The sequence below is a fragment of the Littorina saxatilis genome, linkage group LG4, assembly GCF_037325665.1.
Source record: "Littorina saxatilis isolate snail1 linkage group LG4, US_GU_Lsax_2.0, whole genome shotgun sequence".
Classification (NCBI taxonomy): Eukaryota; Metazoa; Mollusca; class Gastropoda; order Littorinimorpha; family Littorinidae; genus Littorina; species Littorina saxatilis.
Window position 1 is genome coordinate 26,028,090 of NC_090248.1, and position 20,653 is coordinate 26,048,742.

At 41.4% G+C, this 20,653-nt stretch overlaps 1 protein-coding gene across 1 annotated transcript in view; it reads left to right on the forward strand.

The window, feature by feature from the left end:
- The window catches only part of LOC138965541 (A disintegrin and metalloproteinase with thrombospondin motifs 9-like), an 87,444-nt gene that overhangs the window by 15,710 nt on the left and 51,081 nt on the right, over positions 1-20,653 (forward strand). The window contains exons 3-21 of the mRNA XM_070337724.1: positions 3,250-3,377; positions 3,897-3,937; positions 4,611-4,716; positions 5,041-5,202; positions 5,526-5,676; positions 6,592-6,813; positions 7,395-7,543; positions 8,623-8,686; positions 9,272-9,386; positions 10,775-10,911; positions 11,742-11,859; positions 12,033-12,131; positions 12,893-13,059; positions 13,546-13,672; positions 14,155-14,287; positions 15,673-15,886; positions 17,444-17,608; positions 17,818-17,982; positions 18,347-18,565. Coding sequence (XP_070193825.1) covers positions 3,250-3,377; positions 3,897-3,937; positions 4,611-4,716; positions 5,041-5,202; positions 5,526-5,676; positions 6,592-6,813; positions 7,395-7,543; positions 8,623-8,686; positions 9,272-9,386; positions 10,775-10,911; positions 11,742-11,859; positions 12,033-12,131; positions 12,893-13,059; positions 13,546-13,672; positions 14,155-14,287; positions 15,673-15,886; positions 17,444-17,608; positions 17,818-17,982; positions 18,347-18,565 — 2,682 coding nt within the window. The remainder of the gene's footprint in view (positions 1-3,249; positions 3,378-3,896; positions 3,938-4,610; positions 4,717-5,040; positions 5,203-5,525; positions 5,677-6,591; positions 6,814-7,394; positions 7,544-8,622; positions 8,687-9,271; positions 9,387-10,774; positions 10,912-11,741; positions 11,860-12,032; positions 12,132-12,892; positions 13,060-13,545; positions 13,673-14,154; positions 14,288-15,672; positions 15,887-17,443; positions 17,609-17,817; positions 17,983-18,346; positions 18,566-20,653) is intronic.

Genomic DNA, 20,653 nt, shown 5'->3' on the forward strand with positions numbered 1-20,653 from the left:
CGAAAACTCATTAGCTGCATTTAGCCTCAACGCTACCTGCATTTTGCCCTGCGCACGAACTCTGGTGCAAACGGCGTACTCCTTCGCTTCAGCGTGGTATAGTGCTTGGGCCAGCAGGAAACAGATGCTGGCTTTTATTGGCCACGTTAGCTTCGGGTCATCTGTGTTTACCTTTCTGCAACTACCCCGCTTCAACCCTGCTGTAGTGTCTTGTGTCTGCCTACCTGTAGGCTACTGTGGGTGGCGGTTTGATGTGAGGTGAGGTGCGGTTGGGTGTTTTGGGAGGGGAGGGGGACTCTGTCTGTCTGTCTGTGTCCGCCTATGTGTGTGTGTGTGTGTGTGTGTGTGTGTGTGTGTCTTTATGTGTGTGTGTGTGTGTGTGTGTGTGTGTGTGTCTGCCCCTCTCTCTCTCTCTCTCTCTCTCTCTCTCTCTCTCTCTCTCTCTCATCATCAATCATCGTCATCTTCATCATCTTTATCATCACGTGCTGAAGTTTTCCGACCTCCTTTTGTTGGTTAACTTTTTAACTTTTTTAATTTTTAATTTTTTAATTATATCATTGTGTGTCTATGCGTCCCAAGGACAGATTGTAAGAAAAGGCGTAGCCTTAAATCTTAATCCTTGTTAAATAAAGTTCTCTCTCTCTCTCTCTCTCTCTCTCTCTCTCTCTCTCTCTCTCTCTCTCTCTCTCTCTCTCTCTCTCTCTCTTTCTCTCTCTCTCCGAGTCTCTCTCTCTCTCTCCCTTTATTTATTATTGGAAATTGTACTTAAAATGCAGCATGACAAATGTATATCTGTATATATATATAATGTATTATAAGTTTGATGTGATAGTTATTTGATTATATTGTTTTCTGTTCTTGTTGACCCTATATTAGGGCGAGGGCTGGATGTAAAAAAGCAATATTCTTGCTTATCTATTACCCTCGATAATAAAGATTTTGTCTTGTCTTGTCTTGTCTTGTCCCTCTCTCTCTCTCTCTCTGGCATCCCCTCCTCTCTCTCTTTCCCTTTATTTTCCGCTCTCATATTAACTATCTTTTCACCATTGTATGTTAACTAAGGATAATATGGAAGTGATGACTGAGGAAACGTTCTTTTGAGGCGTTATGGACCTCTCTCTCTCTTTCTCTCTCTCTCTCTCTCTCTCTCTCTCTCTCTCTCTCTCTCTCTCTCTCTCTCTCTCTCTCTCATTCTCTCTCCCCGTGGCTCCCCCACCACCACCCCGTACCCTGCCATCCCCGTGGCTCGGCCCCATCCCTTTCGCGTAGTTGGCTGTGATTTGTACATGATTGTTTCCAGTTGCTTCCAATAACAGTCCACTAACTGTCTTGATCGACAGTGTGTGACCGTTGCCGGCCGATGCCGGTTCCGGCACATAGCACCAGACTTTTCTATGGCTCCGTGCCGTGCTCTACTCTGTTTAGTCTCAGAACAGGCTGTACAGCTCAGAACAGGATAAAATAAACATATTTGTGTACAACACACGCGCACACACACACACACACACATTCACGCTTGCATGCAGGCAGAACAGAATACCACTCAAGTGAGTGACACGTTTACTGATTTGCACAGGATATCACGGCAATTCATTAGGATTCTGCACTGTGACATCTCAGGAAATTAGCTCAGACACCTTCAGACAAATCAGGCGCACGTGCAGCGTGTTTAAAAAGAATAAAACTGACAGCCTTTGGATACCTGCTTCAGTGTGTGTGTGTGTACGTGTGTGTGTGTGTGTGAGAGAGAGAGAGAGAGAGAGAGAGAGAGAGAGAGAGAGAGAGAGAGAGAGAGAGAGAGAGAGAGAGAGAGAGAGAGAGAGAGAGAGAGAGAGAGAGAGAGAGAGAGAGAGAGAGAGAGAGAGAGAGAGAGCAGTTTGTCGCTCTTTGAAACGTGTGTGCATTTTTTCTGTATTGACACACAATCCTCAACCACACTAAAAGTCTCTGCAAGGTTAATCACGTATCACTTGGAAGGTATTAAGAAAATTAAGTCGAAGAAGTTTTTAAACGATGTGCCAAAGTTTCTGGCAAAAGAACTGAAATTTTTTTTGAATGTCTACGTGAAAGAACCTTTTTGCTTTTATTTTAATCGGAAGTAGCATCTCAGAGGCCTTTGTCTCTCTCACTCACACTGGGCGCACTCTTCAAAGTTGCTGGTGTGGTGTTCTCTGGTGGTCGGCGTTGTTTTCGTTGCTTTTGTCTGCCTGCTTGCCATTGTATTTTTGTGTCAGTGCAAACTGTCAAACGTATTTCCTGTCCAATTGTAGTGTTATATTCTGAGTACCATGGTGACGTAACATTACAGTCATAAAACCTAATAATGCATCCTTGTGTGGTGTTTAGTTGTTCCTTTTTTTCTATTTGTTTGTTTGTTTTATAACCCTGTGAGTCTGTTTTTTCCCCTGACAATTTCTTATTTGTCAGCCTCGACTTTATGAAGCCGCTCCCGGGAGGCGTAATTTTTCTGAGCATTTGTTATGACCTTATTTGAATGTCAATCACAACTGAGATTTATTTTTGTTCTTTTTTTCTGTTGCAGGTCAGAAATATATACAGACATCCGTCATTACGAAATTATATCAATATAGTTGTTGTCAAGTTCATTATATTTCAAACAGAAGAGGTGAGTGGTTTTATTTGCAAACTCTAGTTTTGAATATATTAAAACATCTTTGACTATTTGTGAAGATCAGTCTTAGTTTAGCATATAATATATATGTCAGTAATGTTGCACTGTTTGCACTTTGCTAATGGTTTAGAAGAAGAGAGCTTAAATTTTGGGAGTCCTAAAAGCTTTTTTCTCTTGTTGGTAGGCGTGAAGCAAATTATTTTTGCACTGTGATAATTTATTTCGTGCGTTGTCTAGAGGGCTAACGCAAGGGAAATAACCACCTTGTTGAAAGTGTTATAGACTTGACATTGTTGATATTATAACCTCCCTTTCTCCATAAAATACGCTCCTGCTTCATTGAGAAATGTCGACTGTTTGGAAAACCGTAGCATTGAACAATTATTACTGAGATGTCCTGACTAATGAGCTCCGATTTCTTACTGTATAGCTTTACCAGTTTTACTGCAGTGATTGTGTGTGCGTGTGCATACACTCGTGTGAGCAGTGTGTGTGTGTGTGTGAGCAGTGTGTGTGTGTGTGTGTGTGTGTGTGTGTGTCATGCGCCAGTTTGTGCAGGCGTGCATGCTTGCGTGTGTGCTTACTCAGGCTATTTATTCCATTTCTGTGTGCAGGATATGCCATTTACGATTTCATACAATGCTGCTGCAACATTACGGGGTTTTTGCATATGGCAGCATGACCAAAACAACCACGATCACAAAAGTGTCAAGCACCATGACACTGGTATCTTGGTTACAAGGTTAGTAGTTTTAGGTGGTTTTTGACTACCTTGACATACTCCAGAATTAGTCCTGCTGAAGTTACGTCACTAAAAGAAGAGTGAACAGTTTTAGATTCTTCTTCTTGTCGATCACTCAGATGTAGTTTTAGATTCATTCAGTATGAGGCTGAACAGGGCTAAGTCAGAATATTGCCCATACCTTTCTGTTTTTTGGTCCATGCACTTTCAAAAAGTCTGCACAGCAAGAAGATTCTGGGTAGTAATTCCTTTATAAACACAGGATGTCAAGCCCAAAGTTTTCTTATTTTTCCTTTTCTCTTTCGTTTGCTGTACACGTTTTCAACTGTGTTTGTTTACAAAATGGGTTAAGTGAATAAACAATTTTAAGGTTGTGAAAGAGAAAGTGAGTGACTGTGCCCTGGGTGCATGTTGTAACATTAATTAATTGAACGGGAGACCAAATATTTTGGAATATTCTGCTGTAGGTGATTAAGGGTGATTATTGGTAACTAAACAAATAATAATTTTTATTTGCAGAAAAGATATATGCAGAGCACCTGGAAAATGTGATACTCTTGGTAAGTCGATCTGGAATACTTTAAGTCTAACTTGTGTGTGTCTGTGTTTGTGTGCATGTGAATTTATGCATCTGTCTGTGCAAGTGTGTGTGTGTGCGCCCATGAGCATGTCAGATGATCATGTGCGTGCGCAAGTGTGGATGTATTTTCAAGTAAGTGTTAACTTTCATAGTGAATGTTAATTATCATGGAATTATTTTGCAATTCTTTTCATTTTTATTTCTATTATTGATGTGTAATCTTTCAGTGATTCGTGTACCCCTGTTTGATGCAGTGCAATGGAAGGCAGCCTCCCCACCCCCTTTTAAGACTCAGCTTTGTCAAACTTTCTGTTCACAATCTCTGTAAATTTACCCCATTTAATGACTCCCTTATTTTTTAAGACCCGATTTTCTCCAATTCTTTGTCTTAAAAGGGAGGGGGGGGGGGAAGGGGGGTGCCACTACAGTGGAACCTCCCTTTTAAGACCTTCTCAAATCTGAGAAAATCAAGTCTTAAAAAAGAGGGAGTCTTTAAATTGAAGTAAATTTACAAAGCTTATTAACAGAAAATGTGAAAAAGTAAGGTCTTAAATTGGAGGAAGTCTTAGGGGGTCTTAAAAGGGGGGTTTCACTGTGTAATGTGTCATTGATTTAGTTTTTTAACTAAAGTGTTCCTGTTGCTCGTGTTTCAGGCCTGGCGGAGCTTGGCACTATCTGTGATCCGTTGAGGAGTTGTTCCATTATAGAAGACAACGGTCTCAGCTCTGCGTTTACTATTGCTCATGAATTAGGACATGTGTAAGTACTGTCAGCTCAAGCTCAAGGTCACTTTTGAGTACTTTCAATAAAAAAAAATTAAAAAAACGGAGATTTCAGAATCCAGTAAGTGAGCATTAATTGGCTGGTTTATTTTTGTCAAGTTCACCATCATGAAGATATGTGTAATATTGTATTGTTTAGGTCACATATTATAATGTTTTTGCTTGAGTTTGTGTCCTCGTTGCATACTGTTAATTGTTTCATGTCTTGTATTTAGAATAACATGTTTAAACCTGCAATTAAAAAAAAAAAAAAAAAAAGCTGACAAATTACATTTCTTTAAACACAGTTGTATAATTTCAGTTTTAACTTGCCTCACGATGACGACGACAACCAGTGCAAGGATTATAAGGGGCCAGGCAGGGGAGGCAAGCGCTACCATGTCATGGCTCCCACCCTTGATGCCAACTCCAGCCCTTGGGACTGGTCTTCCTGCAGCGCCAACCTCATGACAGATTTCATTGAGTAGGTGCACTCTGTGTGTGGGAGGTATATGTGTTATAAAGGCCGTATGAAGTGGGGCTGTGCTGTGTGGTATGTGTGTGTGTGTGTGAATGTTGTGTGTGTGTGTGTAGTTTGAATGTTTGTTGGCATGTGTGCATGTGTGAGCGTGCTTGTTTGTGGGGGGATGGGTAATGCGAATGTAGTTATTATGATGTACTCTATGCGCTGGTTAAAAGTCTATGAAAGACGCACTTTGTATGCTGGTTACAGGTGTGCCAAAGACGTTCATTGTATGCTGGTGATAGTGTGCAACAGGTGATAGTGACAGGTGTTTTATTGTTCAGTGCAGGTCTAGCGGAGTGCCTGCGAGACCCAGTGAAGGTGATGTCATGGGACAACCTGGTCAAGTCATACCATCGCCCAGGATGGCACTACAGCGCTGACCGCCAGTGCGCCTTTGTCTTTGGCTCTGGCTATGGTCTCTGCCCTTATATGGTGAGACTGGCAACCCCCCACGGGTTAGGGGGAGTCCCATATTGGTTGGGACGAGAAAGAATTTACCCGATGCTCCCCAGCATGTCGTAAGAGGCGACTAACGGATTCTGTTTCTCCTTTTACCCTTGTTAAGTGTTTCTTGTGTAGAATATAGTCAATTTTTGTACAGATTTTAGTCAAGCAGTATGTAAAAAATGTTAAGTCCTTTGTACTGGAAACTTGCATTCTCCCAGTAAGGTAATATATTGTACTACGTTGCAAGCCCCTGGAGCAAATGTTTGATTAGTGCTTTTGTGAACAAGAAACAATTGACAAGTGGCTCTATCCCATCTTCCCCCTTTCCCCGTCGCGATATAACCTTCGTGGTTGAAAACGACGTTAAACACCAAATAAAGAAAGATGAGACTGGCTCAAATTGCTTTCTTGATGATTGGATTCAGAGTGAGAAGTTTTCCCCGAAAGCAACATATGGCTGCTTAAATGGCGGTGTAAAAACGGTCATACACGTAAAAACAGACTCGTGCAAAAAACACGCGTGTACGTGGGAGTTTCAGCCCATGAACGAAGAAGAAGAAGTGAGAGAAATACTTGTGTGAGGAATGAAAAAAAATAAGAAAGAAAGTGAAAAAAAGACAGGAAGAAAGAAGCAAAAAGAACAAGTACAGGGTGGCTATGTATAAATCCAGAATTTGATTTTGTAATTGTTCTGGCAGTCAGAAGAAAAATAAAGGTATGTAATCATGGAAGAGTACAGTCCATCTTAGAATATATAGCTGACAGAATAATTTCTAGGTTAAATTTTCATACCACACATGCTAAGGAGCAATGTTTGTTTTCTGGTGTGTTCAGTAGAAATAAATGATGTCAGGCATGGTACATTAATTTTACACAATTTTGTGAAATTCAGCAAAGTAAAAAAAAAAAAAAGCTTTGATTTCGTATGACTGCTTCAGGAGAAGGCCAGAAGATAGTGTTCTGAACTCAATTATTAAACATTGTATTGTTCATTTGAATCTTCAACAGAACTACCCAACTTGTGAACGCCTGTGGTGTACCAACAAAACTGACTCTCCCAGCTCTGGGTGTCGAACACAACACATGCCCTGGGCTGACGGCACAAGATGCGATGAGAACAAGGTAGGTTTGAATCATTCTTTGTTAGGGAGCATGAATCTCTCGGTGCCGTTTGTAATTGTGTCTTCATTGCTAATTTCAGTTACTGTGTACAGACCTTTTCAGACTTCCAAAAATCTAAGAAAATCAGGTCTTAAAATGGAAGGAGTCTTAGAATTAGGGGTACATTTACAGATGCTATGAACAGCCCACAAAAGCAAAAGATAAGGGAAATGTATATTCAAGGGGGGGGGGGGGGGGGGGGGGGGAAGGCCACTAAAATTGGGTTCATCAGAAAAAACATTCATCGTACAGTAGCTCTGGCTTGGTGCATCAAGGGAAGTAACCAGAGCCCTGGTAGGTCTTGTGCATCAAGGGAGACAATCACATTGGAGCACATTGAGTTACAATCAGCACACAGTTGATTTAATTCAGGTCTTAACAAAGAGCGAGATTTATTAAATGGATTAATTTGAAAAATAAGAATATCGTTGCAGTGACTTTGTGCTGTAAGAAAAAAAGGAATAGTGTAGTTGGCCCTGTCAGAAATATGTCTAATTGAAATAAACATACAGTTCACCTACAGCTTATTTGTCTTGTTTCAGTACTGCCAACAAGGCAAGTGCGTGCCAATTCCTCCAAGTGATCCGAAACCTGTGAATGGTGGTTGGGGACCGTGGAGCAAGTATGGAGACTGTTCACGCACATGTGGCGGAGGGGTGAAACAGAAGACACGCAACTGCGACAGCCCTGCGTGAGTATCAGATTCACAACTGTCAGAATTGTGTTTTTTCTTTGTTTTGATTTCTCATTTTCGAACTACACTGCATTTTAAAAATGTCAGTAAGTTTGTTTTGTGTTATAAAAAATACTTGTTAAATCATCATCTTTTGTGAATGTGAAATTGTGCTCATATCAAGGAAGGAGAAAAGTTGTCTTCTTTCAAAATAGTCTGATCTTTCCATCTTTTGAATCTTTGCCTATTACAGTACTTGTGTTCTGTGGGTTTTTTCCTTAAAAGTTTAATCAAGTTTTACTTTAGTGAATTAACTCCCTGCAGATTGTTTTTGAGTCACTTGAGAAAAAGTGACTCTATGTAATCGGTCAGTGTTAGTCTGTCCGGCCGGCCGGCCGTCCGTAGACACCACCTTAACGTTGGACTTTTCTCGGAAACTATCAAAGCGATCGGGCTCATATTTTGTTTAGTCGTGACCTCCAATGACCTCTACACTTTAACGATGGTTTCGTTGACCTTTGACCTTTTTCAAGGTCACAGGTCAGCGTCAAAGGAAAAATTAGACATTTTATATCTTTGACAAAGTTCATCGGATGTGATTGAAACTTTGTAGGATTATTCTTTACATCAAAGTATTTACATCTGTAGCCTTTTACGAACGTTATCAGAAAAACAAGGGAGATAACTAGCCTTTTCTGTTCGGCAACACACAACTTAACGTTGGGCTTTTCTCGGAAACTATAAAAGTGACCGGGCTCAAATTTTATGTGAACGTGACTCATTGTGTTGTGAATAGCAATTTCTTCCTGTCCATCTGATGCCTCATATAATATTCAGAACTGCGAAAGTGACTCGATCGAGCGTTTGCTCTTCTTGTTCATCATTCCACCTTCCCAAATGTAGTGTCATTCTTCTGCTTCATGCAATTCTTTAGTTTTTGTGTACCCTGTGATTACACAGACTCCAATACATGCACAAACACACACACACACACACACACACACACACACACACTCTCTCTCTCTCTCTCTCTCTTTTCTCTCTTTGAGTGCAAATGATAAAACTGGTGTGAAAAGAAGTTTCCATTTTATTTTCAGCCCTGCATTTGGAGGTCGTTACTGCTTGGGACGTCGAATAAAATACAGGTCCTGTAACCCTGAGGTAAGCATGACTTTTGGGGGGAATGTTTTTATTTAAAAAATAAAATAAAAATGTAATGTTTTTTTTATCCAAACTGTAACTTAAATTGCTGGTGTCCATTTGAACCCACTTTAAAAACCTCCAAAAATCAGAGTAAAGTAACTCTTAAGAGAGATGGTTCTTAAAACGGAGGTAAATTTACAGAGATTATTTACCGAAAATCTCGAAAGTTAGGGTCTTATAATTTGGGGGTGGTTTGATAACGGGGTTTTTTGAAAGGGGGTTCCACTGTATTCTTTGACATATTTTCTTATGAAATGTTTTCTTCAGTCAACTGATTTTGTGTGTGTTTCTAAATCAGTTGACATTTCTTCCTTCCGTCCTGTTCTCTTGAGAAAAAGTAAGCTTTACACCCTCACGGCATGTGAGACGGGAAAACACGGCTTTGTATGAAACCTGTTCTCTTGTCATTTTATCCCCCTCATATTGGTGCTGCACTATGTATGTATATGTGTCTGTTTTACATTTCTTTTTTCTTTTTTTGCCAGTTCACAAAATTATTAGAAAAGGATTATCTTCAGGCGGAAAATACTATCTTTGTTACAGAATTGCCCTGCAGACAGTAAGGACTTTCGGATTGAGCAGTGTGCGAAGCATAACGGAAAGATGCACGGGAATGGCCTTCCACCTCACGCCAAATGGGTCCCAAAATACAGTGGAGGTGAGGAGTACCTGCATGAATTCTTCATCACTTCCTCGTAACTTTTGTAGAATCTCAGCCGCACAATGTTCTGGTCACACACCCAAGAGTTAAGTGCCGTTCACATGGCAGACTTTCAACCAACTTTTCCCCAACTTTTGTCGTTTGAAAATCGCTCCTTAGTTGTCGAGACCAAGTCGGCGAAAAGTCTGCCATGTGAATGGCCCTGCCGATTTAGGTTCAATTTAGGCCAGACTTAGCAGCAACTCAAAAAAATTCAGTTGAGCGCTGCTCGACTCGTCCGTGACTTGACGAAGATTTTGCGCAGAATTTTCTTATCGCGCTTATGGATTGGTTGGCTCTAGCCAGAGATATAATTCGACTCCTTTTTGAGTCACTTGAGAAAAAGTGACTCTATGTAATCGGTCAGTGTTAGTCTGTCCGGCCGGCCGGCCGGCCGTCCGGCCGGCCGTCCGGCCGGCCGTCCGTAGACACCACCTTAACGTTGGACTTTTCTCGGAAACTATCAAAGCGATCGGGCTCATATTTTGTTTAGTCGTGACCTCCAATGACCTCTACACTTTAACGATGGTTTCGTTGACCTTTGACCTTTTTCAAGGTCACAGGTCAGCGTCAAAGGAAAAATTAGACATTTTATATCTTTGACAAAGTTCATCGGATGTGATTGAAACTTTGTAGGATTATTCTTTACATCAAAGTATTTACATCTGTAGCCTTTTACGAACGTTATCAGAAAAACAAGGGAGATAACTAGCCTTTTCTGTTCGGCAACACACAACTTAACGTTGGGCTTTTCTCGGAAACTATAAAAGTGACCGGGCTCAAATTTTATGTGAACGTGACTCATTGTGTTGTGAATAGCAATTTCTTCCTGTCCATCTGATGCCTCATATAATATTCAGAACTGCGAAAGTGACTCGATCGAGCGTTTGCTCTTCTTGTTATATCTATGCTCTAGCCAAACTGCTCTTCCTCTATTAGGAGGTAGCTGCGATAGCTGAACTGGCCTTCAAGTCTGACGAAAATCGCTTTGAGTGTTAGCGCTGTTCACATGGGCAGCGATTTTGATTTGACTTGGAGCCGACTAAAATCGTTGAAAGTTAGGGGAAAGTTGGTAGAAAGTCTGCCATGTGAAAGGCACTTTAGTACAGGAAGTGAAGGAAGTATTGACCTAATATTTCCAGGAACAGCTAAATGTACATGTACAGCATATGTAGATTAAAGCTTTACGATTTTTCGTAAATTTCAAAGCCCAAACTGAAGTTTTGGATATAAACCACGGCTTTGTTTAGTATTAGTAACTTCAGTAAAAATTTCGATTTTTTTTTTTTAGTCCCATATGTCTGATGATGACATCCCATATTTTTGTTTTGTGTGTGTGATTTCAGTTCAGCTGAAGGATGCATGTAAGCTGTATTGCCGAGCCTCACACAGCACAGCATATTTCCAGCTGTCAAAAACTGTGGTTGATGGAACGAAATGTGAACCATTCTCCGACGACATCTGTGTCAACGGCCAGTGCTGGGTAGGTACCTGGGAAATATTTAAGAAAACACAGATCAGTTTCAGATTCAATGTCTATCTTCTAGAAATTATGCTGACAAACATAGTTTATTATACTCAGAATAGTGGGCGGGGATGTAGCTCAGTCGGTAGCGCGCTGGATTTGTATCCATTTGGCCGCTGTCAGCGTGAGTTCGTCCCCACGTTCGTCGAGAGATTTATTTCTCAGAGTCAACTTTGTGTGCAGACTCTCCTCGGTGTCCGAACACCCCCGTGTGTACACGCAAGCACAAGACCAAGAGCGCACGAAAAAGATCCTGTAATCCATGTCAGAGTTGGGTGGGTTATAGAAACACGAAAATACCCAGCATGCTTCCTCCGAAAACGGCGTATGGCTGCCTAAATGGCGGGGTAAAAAACGGTCATACACGTAAAATTCCACTCGTGCAAAAAACACGAGTGTACGTGGGAGTTTCAGCCCACGAACGCAGAAGAAGAAGAAGAAGAATACTCAGAATAGAGAAAATCATACTGACATAGTAACTGTTTATCATACTCAGAATAGAGAAATTGCTTTCAGTGTCCTGTCAGGTGATATCATTTCCGAGAGAGAAGTCGGGACTGGTTTGTAGCTCAGTTGATAGCGCACTGGCTTTGTAACCTAGTTTGTCATTATTGGTGTGGGTTTGAACCAAGGTACGCCCTGGGCACAGCAGTATAAAATGTGCATGCCAGGCTTGTGCCAAGATCTGTGCATGTCATTTTTCTTGCAGACATCCACAACAGAAGTAGTTGGACATTATCTGTCTTTAATGCATGCTTGAACATTATTTTTTTATTTGTTTTGGACAGAGGGCTGGATGTGACAACAAACTGGGGTCCGACATGAAGAGAGATCGCTGTGGTGTGTGTGGGGGTGATAACTCTTCATGCCGTACTGTCACTGGCACCTTCAATAACGCCATCTATGGTGAGTTATTTCCCCACAAACAGGCGAACAACCTCCAAATTACTCTTTGAATTTGTATGTACCCATAGTTGACTTTATAATTTGTGATACATTTTCAATTGTGTGTTCATCCAGGAGTTGTTATTTTTTTTTTAAAGCTTGCCTTATGTTCATACCTGTTTTCCTGTGTGCAGGTTACAACTTTGTGGCAACCATCCCAGCAGGCGCCACTGATCTGGACATCAGACAGTACAGCAATGGATACTCAAACCCCGATGATGACAACTATCTGGGTAAGTGAGCTTAGCAGACGTGTTTCAGAGACAATAGAATTCAATGTATGAGAGTCTGAGAAAAACCGTGTGGTCAACTGCTGTCTCCCTTCACTGCAAGCTGCACGGAGGAAAGGAAGACCTGGAGAAGACGGCATCATTCATCTTGCTGTCCGGGCTGACAGTATAACGTGTGATCGACAAGAAGAAGAAAGAAGAAGAATGTATGATGCACGAGCAATGGGAAAAATGGTTATGACGTTTAGATACAATCATTTCATAATGTATTTGAAAGCGGTGTTTCATTCAAATGCGGACAGTATGTGAACATTTCCAAGAAAGTTTTAGTTGCTTTATACCATGGTAGATGTACAGGGAAATTGAATTTGAAGCTAGCAAATTTGAAGACACTTACATATGTAACCGAGTGCCCGAAGCACAACAGTCACCTTTGGAGGCAAAGCCATTCAAACAGGATTGCGATATTTAGAGCGAAATGAATAGTCCTATAAACACTGTTATGGGTACTCAGAGGTTCCCAAGAACATACAAGGGGACAGCTGCAACAAACCCTATCGCAAACAGAACTCTACAATTCACAGGTGTCAGATACGTAAAAGAAACGTCGAGTGATAAAAAGCTTATGCTCTTCAACGGCAGACAACAGCAGAGTCTGCCGTGAAGGGTGACGCAGTAGTCTCCCTGTCACACATAAAAAGTAAAAACAAAAACAAAGGCCATAAATAAAATACATCTCATTCCTTACCGTTGCATCATTGCAGCGATGCAGAGCGCGGAGAAGAAGTTCCTGCTGAATGGTGAATTCATCGTGCGAACAGAGGTGTGGATGATCAAGGTTAAAGGTGGCGTGCTGGAGTACAGCGGCTCGGACCATAGTGTGGAGCGTATCAACTCTACGCATATGCTGGGCGAACCCATTGACCTCTTTGTAAGAACCTCAGTCTCTTTTGTTCCATTTCTCTTTACAGAAGAAAGAAAGAAAATTATACTCAGCTTTTAACACTTAGCTCGAAGATGAGACTTTTAGGTCAAAATATTCAGTATTTGTGTATCATTTCTGTCAAGCCAAGACTTACTGTTATGAGTGAAGCACAGTGTTCATTGTGTCTTGTTTGTGTGTGGGTAACTAACTCACTAGCAGCTGTTAAGTACATATATTAGAGAGAGAGAGTGAGAGTGTGTGAGTGAGTGTGTCTGTGTGTTTGTCTGTGGTGGTATTTATTTGTGAATGCTTCTTTTAGCATCTGATTTGCTTGCAGTAGAAAGGATAGGTGTCAGTTCCTGAAAAGTTCTAACCCACTGTGGCATTCACATGCTGATGACTATGATTTTGTATTTTAGTTGCACAAAATAGTGTTTGATTATCAGACATGAAGAAAGAACACATTGTTGACAAGATGAATACTTTGTGCAGGTACTGTCCGTGGGCAAGCTGCAACCTCCCAATGTCACCTTTTCTTACATCGTATCAGCTGGTAACAACGTACACTTCGAATGGAGCAACACGGGCGCTTGGCGCAAATGCAGCCATACATGCAGAGGTGAAAACCATGCACGTAAACATATTGAAAGATATGCATAATAGCGCTCAATTACATATATGCATCCTGTATAACAAGCGTCTGTGCAAAGACACGTGCAGAAATAAGAACAATGCAGAAAAAGTCACCAGAAAAGTGGTTTTGATGTGCATTTGAAGTTTGTAATAATGATAATAATCACTTATTAATCGCCCCTTTTTGTCAGAGCTCATGGTGATGTACAATTTCACACCGAAAATACACACACACGCACGCACACACACACGCACGCACGCACGCATGCGTGCGTACACACACATACACACACACGCGCACAAACACACACACACACACACACACACACACACACACACATACACACACACACTCTTACTTACTTCTGTATGTAACACCTGACTTCTGGAAACTTGTTTGCATTACTGATGACTGATGTCATTCAGATTATTTTTGTTACTGTATCATTGTGTGTTGTATTTTTAAAGGGAAGAGGAAACGGCGCATTGTGTGTGTGAGAGAGGATGACAACTTGATCGTGTCCAAGAAACGCTGTAAGGGAAAGCACTTGAAGAAACCACATCGCATCGAGGAAAACTGCAACACTGACTGTATTGTGGAGTAAGTTCTTTCCACCTGCAGCTCTTACTTTATACACTTTTTTTCTGTATGCTTGTCCTCGCACATTTAGTACATTAACATAGTTATGCTTTCACTTAATTTTAAGTATGATAAATCATAATTGTACTAAGGTTAATTATTTTATCGCTTTTGTAAGGTGCTAGCATGCTATTACAATTACAATTCTAATTTTGTCCAATTCGCATCTATATTTCCTCTCAGAACCAGTACTTCACAGCTCTTTTCACGGTCACCAGAAATCATTCTTACATTCTCAGCTGATTTTCTGACTTGTTTATATTCATTTAGTTTCTACATGTGCATGCCCTCTTTCTTTTTACATTTAGTCAAGTTTTGACTAAATGTTTTAACGTAGAGGGGGGAATCGAGACGAGGGTGTGGTGTATGTGTGTGTGTGTGTGCGTGTGTGTGTGTAGAGCGATTGAGAGTAAACTACTGGACCGATCTTTATGAAATTTGACATGAGAGTTCCTGGGTATGAAATCCCCAGACGTCTTTTTCATTTTTTCGATAAATGTCTTTGATGACGTCATATCCGGCTTTTCGTGAAAGTTGAGGCGGCACTGTCACGCCCTCATTTTTCAACCAAATTGATTGAAATTTTGGTCAAGTAATCTTCGACGAAGCCCGGACCTCGGTATTGCATTTCAGCTTGGTGGCTTAAAAATTAATTGATGACTTTGGTCATTAAAAATCTGAAAATTGTAAAAAAAATATTTTTTTTATAAAACCATCTAAATTTACGTTTATCTTATTGTCCATCATTTTCGGATTCCAAAAACATATAAATATGTTATATTCGGATTAAAAACAAGTTCTGAAAATTGAAAATATAAAAATTATTATCAAAATTAAATTGTCCAAATCAATTTAAAAACACTTTCATCTTATTCCTTGTCGGTTCCTGATTCCAAAAACATATAGATATGATATGTTTGGATTAAAAACACGCTCAGAAAGTTAAAAGAAAGAGAGGTACAGAAAAGCGTGCTATCCTTCTTAGCGCAACTACTACCCCGCTCTTCTTGTCAATTTCACTGCCTTTGTCACGAGCGGTGGACTGATGATGCTACGAGTATACGGTCTTGCTGAAAAATTGCATTGCGTTCAGTTTCATTCTGTGAGTTCGACAGCTTGACTAAATGTTGTATTTTTGCCTTACGCGACTTTTTATTTATTACCATGAGTGTACATTCAAGTATTTTACTTTGCTGGAAATTAATGGATTCAAGCTAAAAGCTACAGTACTTCCCTAGTGTGTGTGCATATACTTATGATACAGTCCCAGGTCTTATAACTTAGCATGATTTGTGAGAAGGGGCGATTAACGACTGTTCATTATTATCATCGTTATTTTTTTTTAGGTGGCGTGTGTTCAGCAAAGAGGAGTGCCCTGTTCGCTGTGGTGTGGGCATGAGGAGACAGCTTGTACACTGTGTGAAACAGACCGGCTACTCTCAGGCAGAGATCATCCGGGACCGTGAGTGTCGACAGTACCATGGCGCTAAGCCTGACGAGTACGTTCCGTGCCAGGGCAAGTGTCTGCCCACCTTCTGGTCCTACACCAAGTGGTCACAGGTTTGTCGATTTTCCCCATTCTGAGTTTGATTACAGTATTATTTTCTTGAGATAGCACTCAACGAGAGGAAATACGTACCTCAGTCGGTAGCGGCGCTGGCTTCAATACCAATTGTCGCTATCGGTGTAGGTTCCATCCCCACGTTCAGCGAGGGATTTATTTCCCAGAGTCAACTTTGTGCAGACTCTCCTCGATGTCCGAGCATCCCTGTGTGCACACATGCACACGATAAAGACCCTAAGTTCACAGCAAAAGTCTCAGGCCTTGAACACATGAACACATGCATGCAGCTCACTTCCCCTAGTAAGAAAGCAGCCTGAATTTCCATGAGGGTAACCTCACAGGACTATATAACAACGGGTTATCCTTATCCTTATCTTTGGGTCATCTCGAAGTGTCCTTGCGGCTCCAAATAGGCACCACCTGGTACCTCAGTGTGCCATGCTGACTGGCTCACTTAAAAATTGTGTGACGGGCGCAGTGGCGTGGTGGTAAGACGTCGGCTTCCTAATCAGAAAGTCGTGAGTTCGAATCCCGGTCGCTGCCGCCTGGTGGGTTAAGAGTGGAGATTTTTCCGATCTCTCAGGTCAACTTATGTGCAGACCTGCTAGTGACTTAACTCCCTTCGTGTGTACACGCAAGCACAAGACCAAGTGCGCACGGAAAAGATCCTGTAATCCATGTCAGAGTTCGGTGGGTTATAGAAACACGAAAATACCCAGCATGCCTCCCCCGAAATTGGCGTATGCTGCCTGAATGGCGGGGTAAAAACGGTCATACACGTACAAATCCACTCGTACTAAAAACATGAGTGAACGTGAGAGTCTAAGCCCATGAACGAAGAAGAAGAAGAAGAAAATTGTGTGGTCAAAGTAATGAAGAATCAAGTAGAACTGCGTCACTTATTTTGTGTCAAATGTGCTTTCACATCATTTTCAGGTTGATTCAGAAACTGTCGGTCTCTCGGGACCAAAGAAAAAGCGAAGCAGTGGAAATGCATGTGCAGCATTGTTCACCCTGTAAAATTGTTTATGAGAACATTTCAAATGTTAATATTCATACTGTGAAGTGTGATGCAGCTGGGCTACAAGTGTCCTTTGACTGGCAGACATAAATAGATCTGAGGGGTCCATTGTACGTGTCCTAGCTCTTATGACTGAGAAGCACTGGTTAAAAAATGGAGGAACAAGAGATTGCAACTTCTATTTGGAGCTGAGACTGATGGTCTAGAGTATGCTCAATGGATTTGTGCTTTATTTATTCATAAAAATCTATTTTGAGAGCAGTCAAGCCACAGTTCTTTCGTGTACTGTGGAACCCGTCTTTTAAGACCTAAAAATATGGAAATTCAAGTCTTAAAAAGGATCTAGGAGGGCGTCTTAAAATGGGGGAAAATCTACAGAGGTTATGCACAGAAAATCTGAAAAACCAAGGTCTTAAAAAGGCGGAGGTCTTAAATTGGAGGGTCTTAAAAGGGAGGTTCCACTGTATTGTTCGTGATGTTTGGACATTCGATAGTCTTTTTATTTTATGGCTCATGTATTATCTCACTGCAGTGTTCAGTCACCTGTGGCAGTGGAATTCAGGAGCGACGTGCCAGGTGTGTTGACGAGGAAGGGAGAGAAATGCCGAACGTGGAATGTGATGAGAATGACAGAGTGACCAAAGTGGCCTGCAATACCCAAAAGTGTCCTCGGTGGCAAGTGGGAGACTGGCTTGGGGTAGGTGTTTTCTTTTTCTTTTCATGTCACGTAATATTGTCCAGAAAAAAACCACTTGCCAATACAAACTGTTCCAATTAGAATAAAGAGGAAATCGCAGTGTGAGGACATTGAATGAATTAAACAAAAAAAGTGCATGAAGTACCAAGGAATTTTAGAAAGAGGGTTCCACTGAACTATCCTGAGTGTCATAACATTGTGTGTTCCAGTGCTCGGTGTCATGCGGTGGTGGCCGCAAACAGCGCAAAGTGTGGTGCATGCTGGGTGCCCAGAAAGTGGACGACAACCTGTGCAACAAGAAGCTGCGACCGGCCGCCAAGAAGGAGTGTGGGCTGAAGGAATGTCCCGAGTGGTACCCTGGAGGATGGGGGCCTGTAAGTGTCTTGCATTTCTTCTTAAGGTGGAGATTAACTAAGCTGTTTAACTTACGACGGTCGCAATTTTCAATTGCTTCGTACGTCTTTATTTCTTGACCAATACTCTTGATTTTTGTACCGTTGACCAAGACTCTTGATTTTTGTACCGTTGATCATGAACTGGAAAAAACGAATTGCTTCATACAGTGTGTATGTCTGCCTGCCTGTGTCTGTGTGTTTGTTCTCACAAGCATGCATGTGTGTCTGAATGTAAGCTTATACGTCTTTGGTACTGCTGATCTTCTAGTCTCCTTGTTCAAAAATGTTATGTAAAAGGATCGAGAAGATGAAAAACATTCACATCTTGTGTTGTTTCTTACAGTGTTCAGCTACGTGCGGCGATGGGACAAGCATGCGGGCGGTGAAGTGCCGAGTCAGCACATCCTTACTGGATGATGCTGTGTGTGATGCCAGCAAGCGACCGCTTGACACCCGACCTTGTCAGTTGGGGTCGTGCCCCACCACTGCACCACTCACCACCACCACCACCACCCCTCCTGCCCCAAGGGCTGCCTTCTGGAGATTCGGTTCTTGGACGGAGGTAAGAGTACTGGTTCTGTTAAGTCGGTCCTTAATTGAGCCCGAAGTCGACTTCACAAAGTCTTTTTACCTAAAAGTCAGTGCTAAAGCTTCATGCGGTCCGCTTCGTGAAGTATACTTCGCGTAGTTGACTTCGCTCAGTTAAGGACAGGCTTTACAGTGAAACCTCCAACCTTAGAAAATGAAGTCTTAAAAGGGAGGTAAATTGACCAAGATTACGATCAGAAAATATGGAAAAGCAAGGTCTTAAAAACGTGGTTGGGGGTGCCTGAAATCTTAAAGTCTTAAAAATGTGGTTGGGGGTGCCTGAAATCTTAAAGTCTTAAAAATGTGGTTGGGGGTGCCTGAAATCTTAAAGTCTTAAAAATGTGATTGGGGGTGCCTGAAATCTTAAAGTCTTAAAAATGTGGTTGGGGGTGCCTGAAATCTTAAAGTCTTAAAAAGTGGTTGGGGGTGCCTGAAATCTTAAAGTCTTAAAAATGTGGTTGGGGGTGCCTGAAATCTTAAAGTCTTAAAAATGTGGTTGGGGTGCCTGAAATCTTAAAGTCTTAAAATTGTGGTTGGGGGTGCCTGAAATCTTAAAGTCTTAAAAATGTGGTTGGGGGTGCCTGAAATCTTAAAGTCTTAAAATGTGGTTGGGGGTGCCTGAAATCTTAAAGTCTTAAAAATGTGGTTGGGGTGCCTGAAATCTTAACACTATTGTGACTAGCATTGCCACGGCGTTAACGTCCTGCCTGCCCAAGCTTGCCACCAAGAAACTTCCCAAAAAACAGTAACTGTAAAGAAATCTGTCTAGCAAGCTTGAATTAAGTCCAATCACCACCAAATTTTGTGTACTAATTAAAAAATGGATGCCCAGTTCAGTCGTGCTATTTATAAGTTTGTCACGCGATTTGTTTTAGCAAAGGGGGGGTGAAAGGGGGATAATTTGTGTTTTTTAACGTTTTTTTGTGTGTTTTCTTTTCCACTGCTTTTTTAAAAGTTATTTTTTAACAGAAACTGAGAAAGTATTATAAATAATTTTATAACCAAACAAGGTGTAAAACCTATGAATTAGCTGAAATATTGTTAAAATTCTACACAGAAATAAGGAGACAGTACAAAGAAAAAAACAAGCAAATCCCGCATTCACTCACAGCATCCTGACTCAAATGAAACAAAACTGTGACACTCACCAAATGATGTCTAGGTAATCCATATTGAATATAAGTCACATTTTCACAACAAAGTCCCAACTGTTCACCTATGAACATTTCCAAAAGTATTAGGAGGCTCCAGCCATCCATTGTTATCAGTGCTGCCACGCCCCCCTTGCAACTACACATTCGAAGATTCATGCAGTACCACCCTAACACGTGTAGTTTGCCGACTCATACTAGCAACAACAGGACTGTTTCTTCCTCAATATCACTGCTATTATCGCTTTCTTGAGGCGAAAACAACACGTCGGAATCATGATCTACAGGGTCCTCAAGATCCAACATCCGGAGAATCTCCTCCCGTGACAAGGCTCGCCTTCGATTCATTTTTTTCTCTCGAAAAAACCACACAAATCAGGCTAATATTGCATATGGCGGAAGGGCACGCAAAGTGTGTCAAGGGAAACAACTCAATTTACTGCAAGCTTCAAGAACCGGGAAGCAATCACGAGTCGTGTACCCTGTATGGCTCTTACTGAAAAATGCGCGTCCCGTCCATGGGCGTGTCAGCGCGGTTACTGATTTATCAGTGTCCCGTCGCGAAAGTGTTAAAGTCTTAAAAATGTGGTTGGGGGTGCCTGAAATCTTAAAGTCTTAAAAATGTGCTTGGGGGTGCCTGAAATCTTAAAGTCTTAAAAGGGAGGTTTCACTGTGTCTTTGTTGAGGATTTTCTTCAATTCCGCAAGACTTTTGTTTTTCCCCACAAGTTTGATGTCTGACCTTAGTAACATTAACAGATTATTACTAAATCTTTCGCTTGAAAACTTTTTTGCAAAAATAGATGTAAGGAGCTGATTTAGTGTGTTTGCTAGCAGTCATCTTTGAGAACCTATCTGCAACAGTTTCTTCTTTCTGTTCCAGTGTTCAACCACGTGCGGCCAGGGAAGCAA